The 12,502-nt window shown below is 53.0% G+C and overlaps 1 protein-coding gene across 1 annotated transcript in view; it reads right to left on the reverse strand.

Annotated features, from left to right (window-relative positions):
• The window catches only part of RASGRF1 (Ras protein specific guanine nucleotide releasing factor 1), an 80,589-nt gene that overhangs the window by 9,862 nt on the left and 58,225 nt on the right, over positions 1–12,502 (reverse strand). The window contains exons 21-24 of the mRNA XM_006142621.1: positions 9,587–9,690; positions 8,143–8,227; positions 3,031–3,228; positions 424–503 (exon numbers count right to left, since the gene is read on the reverse strand). Coding sequence (XP_006142683.1) covers positions 424–503; positions 3,031–3,228; positions 8,143–8,227; positions 9,587–9,690 — 467 coding nt within the window. The remainder of the gene's footprint in view (positions 1–423; positions 504–3,030; positions 3,229–8,142; positions 8,228–9,586; positions 9,691–12,502) is intronic.

The following is a 12,502-nucleotide window of genomic DNA, read 5'->3' on the forward strand; positions in this document are numbered from 1 at the left end:
TTGCGGCGTGACCATCCCCCCTGGGGGGTGATTTCTCGCTTTCTGTCTCTATGTCTCTCTCTGTCTGTCTGGCGAGCGCATGCGCCCTACAGTGAAAGTCTCTCCAAAAAAAAAAAAAAAAAAGAATTATAAAATAGTGAATTAATAAAACGTGAAGAAAGATGTGCATTTTAGGACAAAGGCACCTGGCTCCACTGCTACTGTCATCACAGCTACGAGCTTCGTCCCGTGCTTCTCCCGGGAAATGACACGAAGCCCGAGGTTTCTTTGGCAGAGAATAGAGGCGACCTGCCCTCGGGGTCCTGAAAGCCTAGGGGTCTTGTGGGTGGACAGATGGACACACAGACAGACAGACCTCCTGATCTGGGTGGAATGTGTGTCTATGATTTAGAAAACAACCGTGATGAAATGACACACACTTACTTTTTCAGGGCTTCTCTGAGATTCTTAAATCTGCCCTCTGATGACACAAGTTTTTGGAGCTTATCAATCAAAGCTTTTGTCTAGAAGGAATCAGAAGCGTTTACAAACACGCAGCACACACTAGCGCCCGCGCTCGGACGACACTCCAGCATGCCACCCCCCAGCCCCCCGGGCTCCGGAGCCACGTCCACTTCGGATTTGGGGCCTTCCTGTGTCTGAACACCTTGGCTCTGAACTCCCTAGGAGTCCGATGGGTCTCTGTTTGGGTACCTGTGCTCACACTCACACACACACCCGAATATGGAAGTGGGTGCAGAGGACCCGAGTGCCCATTCGACACTGAAATGCCGCAGGATCCTGAGACCCAAGTGGTCTAGAAGGATCTGGTGGGCGTGTCCCCAGAGCCCGTGCTCAGAGCAGGGAATGGCTCGTTTTTCACGATCATGACCGTTCTCATGAACTATACCCAAAAGAAGTGGCTGTCTTCTCACACGCTGGCATATAGGAAAACCATTCACATTTCAGAGTCAAGACAAAAGATGGCGGAGGAACTGATCAAAGAACAGGCCTGCATGGCCAAAAGGGGTTACCAAGTGCCCTGCCAGGCTGGCCCCCACACTAGGCTGGGCAGAGGTTCCTGGCTTGACTTTGGCCGAAGAGACTAAGTACGTTCTGTACACTGCACACGAGGTTGTGTGCGCTCCACTCTCCCTGTGAGGCCTCAGGGAAATCCCTTTATCTCTGAGGTCCTCAGCTCCCTCGTTTGTAAAATGGTGAGAGACCAGCAACTTCCTTTCTAGCTCTGTTCACCGAGGTCCAGAACTTGGCTGGGAAACTGTGTTGGAGAACAGTTGTGTGCCAGGGGACCGTAAGTGCTAGCCAGCCCGGCGGTGACACTGGCCACAAAGGCCAAGCATGTGAAGGCTCTTGGGATTCGGTTTTCTTCTAAGATGTCAGACTGCAGAAATGGTCTCAGCCTTCATGCTGATGGAAGACAAGATGGACATGTGCCCTCCATAGGGAAAAGTGCTGAGCATCCCGTTCAGGCCCAGAAGTGTCCTCTCGATGGCAGACAAGAGCATCATCCCGTTGGGACTGATCCTGCTCAAAGCACAAATGTAGCCTAGCCCCGGCGAAAGAGACACACACCAGGACAGCACAGGCCACGCTGGGTCACCGTAGGTGATTCTGCTCCAGATACCCACACGCACCCAGGCTGCCTTCTGCCCAGGGTCTCCTCTTCCCTCCTGTACCAGATCCCATTCTGGTGCTGCACCCTCCTTCCTCTTCCCCACCCTCCTGCAGAGGAACGACCTGAGACGGCTCAAGGTTGGATACAGAGGCTGAGTGTTAGGAGACCTGGGCCCGCCAGGCTGGCACCCGCTCCTGGCACGCCTATGGGTGACGCGCACCTTTCACCTTGCTGAGCTTCAGCTTTCCCAACTGGGACATGGGAGGGTAGGCCCAGCTGCTCTGTAGGAGCGGTGCTAGGAAACCTTGGAATAGTGGGAGATACGGAAGTTAGATCTGCTGGCCATGTATCTCGGAGGAAAGTGTCATTGTGCTCAGAGGCCAAACAAATGAACAGAGGACATTCTGATCTGTGGCTTTTCACCGAGGACCAACCAAGGCTATGAGCTGAGCACGCCTGCCCCTTCCACACCCCCGTGCTTGCTGTGTGTCTGCCCCTGTCTGGGTTGGATTTACGGACCTGCTGCCTGCTGGATGGGTAAGATCACAACCACTGGCAGAGGATGGCAGCGAGGAGCAGGTGATAAAGGGAACAGTGAGGGGACACAGTATGCAAGTCACGGGTGGTCCAGATGAGGCAGGCCACGGGGTTCTGCACAGCCCGCCCAGTTGCAGCTCCACAGACACAGTCACCAAGTTCTCAGTGCTGCTGGGAGCTTACCCTGCACGTGGTGGTGTGGATCTGACCTCCTGTACCTCCTGCACAAACGCAGAAGGGGCTGGGACAGCCACCAAGTATACCGAGGACGTGGCCCAAGTGCCCCACTGAGCCTGCCTTTCAGGAGAGCTGTCCCCTCTGGACCCAGGAGGGGGTCAAGGAGGGTGCTTCTGATTCCTGGTGCAGGAAACCTTGTTCCCGAGGAAGAGTCCACCTATCTTTTTTCAGGATCATGTTCTGAATGAGTGAAGATCAAGTCCACATTTAAGATGCCCAGTGGGTAACGGGGACCAGCTAAGTCCCCTGAGAGCCACAGGACAGGTGAAGGCAGAGTCCTGGAGAGAGACTCACACGATCACCCGACCTCTGTCTACACCACCCTGCAGTCCTGCACCGAGATCCCCAAGAAGCTACCACTCTAGTTCCAACTCAAGAAGAAGAGTGTTGGGCCAATAATCACTATTTTACTCTTTCTACTTTGGGGGTATTAATTATTCAAGTAGGAATTAAAGTCTCATGCACCCCAAAGTCACGTGTGGGCCTGCTCTCTCCCAAATGGTATAAGAAGAGTGAGTCTCGGTTTTGGTCTTCCGCCCTGCCTCTTGCTCTCCTGAATGCCCAGTGGCCAGCCCTCTGGTCTCCCTGCCCCAGTCTCACCCAGCCCCAAGCAGGCAGTGGTGCCAACTCTTTGTCCGCACCTGCTTAGAGACTTTGAGCCACGTCTTTTTGAGCCGGAAGATTGCGCTCCGATTCATGGATGAGGTGATCTCCAGCACGGCATTGTAGTTGTGTAAGCAGCGGCAGATGTCCGCCACAGCCACCCATTTCTCGATGGCACTCACCCTCGCGTGGATGTCCTCATTGCGGATGATTTCTGAAGCAATCAAGTTACTGATCTTTAAGCCAATGCAGTAAGACAGGAATAAAGGAAAAGGAATAAATATCACGAGGATGATTAAGCATCATTATTTGCAGATATGATCACCCGTTTGAAAATCCCAAAAGATGAATCAGAAAACCACTAAAACAAATAACAGCTCTTTAGGGTGGCTGGTTAAAGAGTCAACATATAAAAATAAAAAGGCTTTCAGGACTAGCAGATGGCATAATGGTTACACTGCTGCATTCCCACGAAGTCGATCACAGCTCAAGGCCTGGACCCAGTGGGTTAAAATTCACACTGGGTACATGTGCGTGCGTGCCCAAAATCCCAAGAGAAGAATGAAGGAGAAGGAACTGCAGCACGGCCATTCCTCCTGGGGGGTGATTTCTTGCTTTCTGTCCCTCTGGTGAGTACCCATGCTCTATAGTAAAAAAACCTCTCTAAAATAAATAGATAGACAGACAAATACATTTTTCTATATATTAGCAATAACCAATCAGGAAATATAACAACAACAACAAAAAGATTACTTTCCAAGTGACAATAGCAATTTGTAATTATTTAGAAAGTCATTCTTATTAAATTTTTAAAAAATTTGCTACAGGGGGTGTGCTCTCACCAGAGAAAGAGACAGAGAGAGAGAGAGGAAGTGAGAAAGCATCCCTGGGGGGTGTGGTCATGCCACAATCCCTTTTCTTCCATTCTCTCAGGATTTGGGGTACACATGCACACATACCTAGTATGTTTTTCAAGCCATGAGGTCTGAAGCTCGAACCTTGGTTGACCACGTGGGTGTCTTAACAACCATGCCACTGGTTGGCCCATCATTCCCATTCATTTTTAATAAAAACCATGTAGAATATTACATGGGAAAAAAGTTACTGAAGGCTATAAAACACTTGAGTAATGGAGAAAGGTTAAAGAGAAAAACTGTATGACTATCTCAATAGATGCAGAGAAACGAGAGTTGATTGATTCAATATGCATTCATGGCAAAAGTCATTAACACACAAAAAAAGAATTTTTTGACTTGCTAAAGAAACATGCCTCATCCTCCATGGGGATTATCAGATGCATTCTATTTAACACCACACTGTCACCATTTCTACTCGGCACTGTCCTGGAGAGGGCCAGGTTCAGGGTGAGACACCCTGGGCTCAAGCACGGAAGCATCAGGGGTTCCTTGAATTCTGCACCTGGACCACCTCCACCCTAGCTCTGGCCCTGGCACTAGAGGCCCTAGGCAGTGCCAGTCAGCGGGATGGAGAAATTACAGGCAGAAGGACTGGGAAACGGCAGTCAGGGTGGTGCCAAGGGGGGATGAAGACCGTTCTCCAGCATGGGCACGTATGTGCTGCATATCTGAAAAACCTGGCGTGCTTGAGCAGAGACCGCCAGTGCCAAGTAGTTCTAAGGCAGCCCATGGAAGCTGACGGTGGGGGTTCAAAAGGAGGTGGCGCTCCGTGACATGACGGGTGATAGTTAACCTCCTTGAGCCTCAGTTTCTTCATAAAATGGGAAGAACAGGGTTAGATGAGATGATGTCTAGGAGGCCTCAGTGTTAGTGCCTGGTGTGTGGTAAACACTCAAAGGACGCTCACTTCAGACTCCTGACTTTCACACCCTGGAGTCCTGGGCACACAGTAGGACAGGGACGGGGAAGAGCAGCGTTCTGATGCGTGTTCAGGTGCGGTCAGACTCAGGCCTCCGTTGGCCATGCTTCCTGGGCTATGCCCGGTTGTGGTCACTCTTTGTCTCCCGAGACTTTAGGGTGGCTGGTTAAAGAGTCAACATATAAAAATAAAAAGGCTCTCAGGACTAGCAGATGGCATAATGGTTACACTGCTGCATTCCCACGAAGTCGATCACAGCTCAAGGCCTGGACCCAGTGGGTTAAAATTCACACTGGGTACATGTGCGTGCGTGCCCACAATCCCAAGAGAAGAATGAAGGAGAAGGAACTGCAGCACGGCCATTCCTCCTGGGGGGTGATTTCTTGCTTTCTGTCCCTCTGGTGAGTACCCATGCTCTATAGTAAAAAAACCTCTCTAAAATAAATAGATAGACAGACAAATACATTTTTCTATATATTAGCAATAACCAATCAGGAAATATAACAACAACAACAAAAAGATTACTTTCCAAGTGACAATAGCAATTTGTAATTATTTAGAAAGTCATTCTTATTAAATTTTTAAAAAATTTGCTACAGGGGGTGTGCTCTCACCAGAGAAAGAGACAGAGAGAGAGAGAGGAAGTGAGAAAGCATCCCTGGGGGGTGTGGTCATGCCACAATCCCTTTTCTTCCATTCTCTCAGGATTTGGGGTACACATGCACACATACCTAGTATGTTTTTCAAGCCATGAGGTCTGAAGCTCGAACCTTGGTTGACCACGTGGGTGTCTTAACAACCATGCCACTGGTTGGCCCATCATTCCCATTCATTTTTAATAAAAACCATGTAGAATATTACATGGGAAAAAAGTTACTGAAGGCTATAAAACACTTGAGTAATGGAGAAAGGTTAAAGAGAAAAACTGTATGACTATCTCAATAGATGCAGAGAAACGAGAGTTGATTGATTCAATATGCATTCATGGCAAAAGTCATTAACACACAAAAAAAGAATTTTTTGACTTGCTAAAGAAACATGCCTCATCCTCCATGGGGATTATCAGATGCATTCTATTTAACACCACACTGTCACCATTTCTACTCGGCACTGTCCTGGAGAGGGCCAGGTTCAGGGTGAGACACCCTGGGCTCAAGCACGGAAGCATCAGGGGTTCCTTGAATTCTGCACCTGGACCACCTCCACCCTAGCTCTGGCCCTGGCACTAGAGGCCCTAGGCAGTGCCAGTCAGCGGGATGGAGAAATTACAGGCAGAAGGACTGGGAAACGGCAGTCAGGGTGGTGCCAAGGGGGGATGAAGACCGTTCTCCAGCATGGGCACGTATGTGCTGCATATCTGAAAAACCTGGCGTGCTTGAGCAGAGACCGCCAGTGCCAAGTAGTTCTAAGGCAGCCCATGGAAGCTGACGGTGGGGGTTCAAAAGGAGGTGGCGCTCCGTGACATGACGGGTGATAGTTAACCTCCTTGAGCCTCAGTTTCTTCATAAAATGGGAAGAACAGGGTTAGATGAGATGATGTCTAGGAGGCCTCAGTGTTAGTGCCTGGTGTGTGGTAAACACTCAAAGGACGCTCACTTCAGACTCCTGACTTTCACACCCTGGAGTCCTGGGCACACAGTAGGACAGGGACGGGGAAGAGCAGCGTTCTGATGCGTGTTCAGGTGCGGTCAGACTCAGGCCTCCGTTGGCCATGCTTCCTGGGCTATGCCCGGTTGTGGTCACTCTTTGTCTCCCGAGAGTCCGGCGATCCCCTCTTCAGCTGCTGTCTACACAAGCTCCTCCCCGAGCTGTAACACCGGGGTCTTTCCTGTATTCTCCAGGAGCAGAGGGCCCTCCTCGGAGGGGCGTTCCAGGGGCCCTCCTGGGCTGGGGCTGGTATGACAGGTGCTGGACGAGTGGCATCGTGTGCCCCACCTCCAGCCATCAGAGGCTCCTTACTCCTGTTGATAATTAACTTGGTGCATGAAGAGGCTGAGTGCAGAGGCCCTCAGGGCTGTCACGAGGCTGGGGGCGGGCGGGTCCCTGGGGTTGGAGCTCTGCAGAGGCAGTGAGGTTGCCGGGAGAGACTGTTTTCTCACATAGCCACATTCCACTGCGGATTGTATAGCATTAAGAGGCGCCGAGCGATCTCGTGCCAGCAAGCAGACGCTGGGCTTCCGCCCTTCCAGAGCCTTCCTTGCTTCGTCTCTGAGATATGCTGACAGCCCCATCTTTCTACCAGTGTGGGTGTTAGATGAGATTATTCTGTATGTAAAGCACAGTTCTGGGCACGGGCAGGGACTCAGAGGGGACAGATACTGCTCTCATTAAAGAACTTCACAAATGCCTCTTACGACAGGAACCTTGCCTCACTGGAATATGGAACCTATCTGGCCCCTGAACCTAGGCTCTGGCCCAACTCTGGATTCACCTGCTGTGGCTCTGGTCTCTTCAATGCTATCTCGTGGGTCCACTTCCCATTCTGTTAGGGAGGTTAGAAGGGCACCAGGTGACGAGGCCACAACTCCCAGGAGAGTCGAAAGTCCTTGCCCACATCCTGGGAAGTTCCGAGATTACTGGGAAATGTGCCCTACCAGTGGGAAGTTGTCTGCCATTTTCTAATCAAATGTTGGCAGTTTCTTTTCTTTTTGAATTTGCTAGTGGGCACATGTTCTTATAGAGAGACAGAGAGAGGGAAGATGAGCTATCACTCCCTAGGAGGGATGGCCATGCCATAATCACTTCTCCTTTTCTCCTTTCAGGATTTTGGGCATACATGCACATGTGCCCGGAGTGTTTTTACAAGCCACTGGGTCTGGGACTTGAACCGTGCAGTTGCTCACGTGGGATCCAGTTGCCTTAGCCACCATACCATTGCCTGGCCTTTTTCCAACACTGAGATGAGGTTAAAAAATAAGCAGCACAGCAAGGGGCTTGTTCCTGTCCCTCCAGGTCTCGTTCATTTCCATTCTCTCTGCCGCAGACTCGCCCCAAAGCCAGCTCAGAGCAGTGACTCAGGACCTGCAGGTCCTGAGTGAGAGCTCTCCAGGAGCAGCGCTGGGCTGAGTGTCTTTCTATGATTGCCCAGGTCATCTTCATGTGACTCTTTCATGGTCAGCCTGTCAGTCCTGTTTAGTGGGAGGAGAAACTGACACTGAGGTGAAGCAACCAGCCCAAGGCCATAGGGCTGGAGATGACCCGGGTGGTCTGGTTCCAGCAGGTATGGAGCCTGTTCTTTTCCTAGATTCTTAGGAGTCCTGCCGAGAAAACCAGAACAACCCAGGGGAGGAAGGAGTCGCCCACCCTATACTCACATCATTGAAGTGCTTGGTGGTTTTCATGATATAAGGGGTGCGTTCATTCTTCTCCATTTTCATCCAGCCTTGTCCGAAGAACTCTCTGTGGGAAGTAATGGGGAAACACAAGGCCGATGAGGTTCGGTTTGCCATGTTGATTTCACCGTTCTATGTGGCTGTCATTTTGGGGAGAGCAACTTTGTGCAGAATCTTAGAGAGGAAGGAAGCAGGGATCAAGTCTAGCCTGGCCTCAGGTGAGCCCTTCAGAGCTCTGGGCCTTGGTTTCCTCCTGTGTACAGTGGGAACAACGACCACGCCGTCCTCACAGGGTTCCTGTCCGGCTGAAGTGAGAACAGGGTATCAGAAACCGCAGGGCAGTGGCCACAGCAGGTTCTCCTTCCTATCAGGGAGAACTAGCCACTCTGCAGCAGCTGGTCTGTGGAATGGGAGGACAGAAGGCCACAGAAAAGGACCAGGTAAGAGGATAAAGGAGCCCGCCAGGCAAGCCAGCTGTGTTCTAGGACCCATGCCGTCCCGGGCAGGCACAGACTCCCCAAAGTCATCGGGGTGGGACCTGGCAGAGTCCAGTGGGTGAGAAGGACCGGATGGAGGAGAACCGGGTTTCAAACATACCAAACTGTGTTTCCGGTATTTCAAAGTGTGTTTGAAACATGCCCTCCTTTTCCTCCTTGAAGAGGCGAATCAGGAGAGACGATTGTTGCCACGCCCAGAGCGTAGACTTCCCATGTGCCATCCTCCTATTAGGTGAGGTGGCACATGTGTCCGATAGGGCTGTGAGAGGGCCTCAGACTACCTGTCTGGAAAGCAGAGGTCAAAAGCCCTACACTGGGGCCAGCTTGGTGACATACTAGTAATGCCGCTCAGGGGAAGCCGGAGCCATACAGAGAGGCGTGGGTTTGGTTCCCTGGCCAACCTGTATATGATGGGCCCATAGACCTGATCCTGGCTGGCCAGGAAGGCTGGGGGGATTTCGTGGTGTGAGATCCTCCTCGTCTCTCTCTCTCTGCCTCTCCCTCATAAAGATAAGAACTTTCCTTAAAAACAAAAAAGGGAATGATTTATAGTCTCAAGTCTGGCAGTTCCAATTTTGGGAAATTATTCTGGGACCATTGTCAGCAATTCAGAGAAATATTTGGTTCCTCAGCTTTAGATATAAAAGTGAAAGAGGGACCAGCAGATGGCATAATGGTTACATTGCTGGACTCCCACGTAGTCGACCGTGGTTCAAGTCCCAGACCTGGTGGCTTAAAACTCATGCAAGGTGTGTGTGTGAATGACAGGTAAAGAGAGCACCGGGGTCAGGGCTTCTTAGCGTTCCTGATGACCTGTGCACCTAGCCCTGGGCCCCTTGGACACCCATGCGGCTCTGAAGGCTCCCGCGTGTGCCAAAGACAGTGCCTGAGGAAGGCGAGGGGGGCGGCCTGGTGCCACACCTACTCACTCATAAGGAATCTTCTTGAAGACGAGGTGGTCCAGCAGGGTGAGCTGCTCTGCGATCTCCAGGGCTGAGTGGTTTTCAAAGGGCTCGGCCTTCACGCCTTCAGCCTGAGGGGAGCAAGGTGCTGAGTTAGTTTCCCGGGTGTCCCCTCCAGGCTTCTGGCCACTTCTTGAGGGAAACTGCTGGATTTTGGTGAGTGTGTGGATGAGGCATGACAAGGGAAGAGGGAGGAAAGAGGCTGGGGTGGCCCTGTCTCCTGCAGTACCCAGCTAGTACAGGGCTGTACCCGCGCCTCAGGAGGACCGTCCCACTCAGTGACCTCTTGCTCTGCAGGGGAGCTGTCACCCCAGCCTCTGAATGAGACAGCGGGGGTTCCCTGAGGGTACAGACTGGCCCAAGTGGCTTAGCTGGAAATGGACCAGTTAGGCCAGGAGCCCACGTCTGACTCCAGGCTGTTGACTGGTCATTCTCTTTTAGATCCATTGGGTCTACACTGACTCAATACAATTTCCCTCTGAAATTCATCAGCAGGTATAGACTTGCAGGTGTGAGTATGTCCTGGGGCAGGGTTCCTACCCCATGATCAGAAGAGACTGGTCTCTTGGGCTACCATATCCTGGGCTCTGGGGTCTCAGAATCCCATGCCCAGGGGACTCCTCAGAGGAACATGGCCTGGGGGCACGGTAGCCACTGAAGGGATTAGGAGAGAGGTGACCTGGGGAGGCTGGTGTTGAGCACAAGGCCTCATGGAGGGTCTGCGAAAGGTAGAAGAGGAACAGTGACGTTGGTGTCCGGGGGGAGCCTGTGTCTACTGAGAGGCGAATCAGGGACAGGAATCCCACTTCCCACTTGAGGCAGAGCGGGCCGCACAGGAGGAGAAGGCCGGCCCATCAGGCAGCCTGGGTGCAGTGCGGGCACCACCTCACGCCACTCAGGACTTCTGCTTTCTTATGCTCACTCCTCCCTGCCCACGGGCTGGGCTCAGCGCCTGCAAACAGCCATCTGCACTGATCACAAGGGAGGTGGGTGGAGTCCACCCACATGGAAGGGACAAGACGTCCCTTCTAGGCTGTGTCTCTCTCCCTCCCATTGCCTCTGCACACGTGCACTGGGGTCTGCATTGCTGGGCCCTCACTGGACACTGGAAATGGAAAAGCCTGAAAATGATCCCTAACTTCAGAGAGCTCCAGCCACGGGCTTTCAAGTCACAGGAATAAAAACAGCCTCTGGGTGTGTGCACGCGCGTGTGTGTACACATGTGCATGTGTGTAGTCAGGGGTGTCAGTGGATTTTTCCTGGTCTGGTCGCCCTGCAGGGAAGAGTGTGTACAGATGCTCATATGCAGGCGTGTGGGTGTGCGGGATACAGTGCCTCAGGGAACAGCGAGTTCTCAGAAAGACAGAGGAGACCCAGAATGAGAGTGGCAGGGGCCAGTGAGATGCTGGCTCTCAGGGTGGGCACCTGGGGGTGAAGCTTTCCCACGTGTTCACAGGAGAGAGCCCCCAGCCCCTGAAGTAGCTTAACAAATGAACACAGGTGGGCAGCTTGGCCACGTTCCTGCCCAAGGGTCCTGCACTGGGTCCCAGGATGGGGTTCAGAATGGCTGGGCCATCAGAGCCCAGGGCAAGAGTCCTGCCAGATTGGGAAGAGCCTGGGGGCCAGAAGGGGGTCTGGCTCAGGGGTTCAGGACCAGAGAGGCTGTAGGAGGCATGGCAAGGAGGAACTGGGGGTTCTTTCTGCTCCTGACTAGCATGGCTGAGGAAAGAGGGTGCCCCTGGAGCAGAGGCCAGGACTGACAGCCCCTCTCACCTTGTAAGGTTCCCGAAAACCTCACAGCAAGAAGCCTTCATGCTCTCTGGTGAGGCCATGGGGACCTCCCTGCAAACTCCGTCAGCCTTTCGGGCTCTGGGACTGCCAGCAGTCTGCGGCCCTTTGTTCTGGAAGGGCCTCCGGAGGCTCAGAAGGAACAAGGGCCCTTATACTCAACAAGGGGCAAACACTCAGTGAGGCCCCGCTGGGAAACGGCAGCGGCTCCCTTCAAGGGAAGCACTGGGGTGCCCTTCTCCCTGGGTTTTCTTAGCATTTGGATCCCAAAGGTTCGGTGTGGGAGAAGCGCTATCGGGGCACTATCACCTTCCCTGCCCAAGGGCCCGTGTGGGTTCCCCAGGCAGCAGCCCGGCCAAGCTCTCAGGGGCAGGCTGTGGGCCAGGCCCCTGGTGGGGACAGGACAGGGAGATGGGAGTACGGGCGAGCCCAGAACCCGGAATCCCAAGTCCTCACACTGGCCGGCCTGGGCTGAACCAGAAGCATGCCATCACCACCTCGGTGGAGGCCAGAGCGAGCCTGTCTAGATCTCATCTGGCCACCAAGATGCAGGGGTACCAGGGCACCAAGGGTGTCCCATGGTGGTACTTTGGGGTGCGTTTCACACACCTGGAGAAAGTAGGCCCTGGCTGTGCACAAGACCCTGGTGATGGCATGCTAGCCCGCGGTCCTTCACGGTGGCAGCTCTGTCCCTGGGGACCCTCCACTCCCGGGCTGGTGGTGGGCAGACCCTGATTCCTTGGGGTGACGTAGTGTGGTGTGTGGAAGGAGCACCTGTTTTGAGTCGGCCAGGGCTGAGTATGGACCCAGCTCTCACCAGTGCCCTGAGTCTTAGCGGCCTCAGCTGTGAGCTGGGCACTGACAGACAGGGATGGCATTACTGCTGGGGGCTTCAGGTCCCTAAGAGCCCAGCACATGCCAACACCATCAACCCGTCCTTACTCCTTACCTTCCTCCTAGGGGACAGGGAGTGACGGGAGACGAAGACAAAGGACAGAGGTGTGGTGGGTTAGGGGCAAGTGTTGCCTCCCGGTGAAGACACCTGGAGTCCTAACCCAGCACCGCGAGTGCCTGGTGCCCTACTAGGTGTAGGGT

This window comes from Tupaia chinensis, unplaced genomic scaffold (assembly GCF_000334495.1).
Source record: "Tupaia chinensis unplaced genomic scaffold, TupChi_1.0 Scaffold000078_1, whole genome shotgun sequence".
Classification (NCBI taxonomy): domain Eukaryota; kingdom Metazoa; phylum Chordata; class Mammalia; order Scandentia; family Tupaiidae; genus Tupaia; species Tupaia belangeri.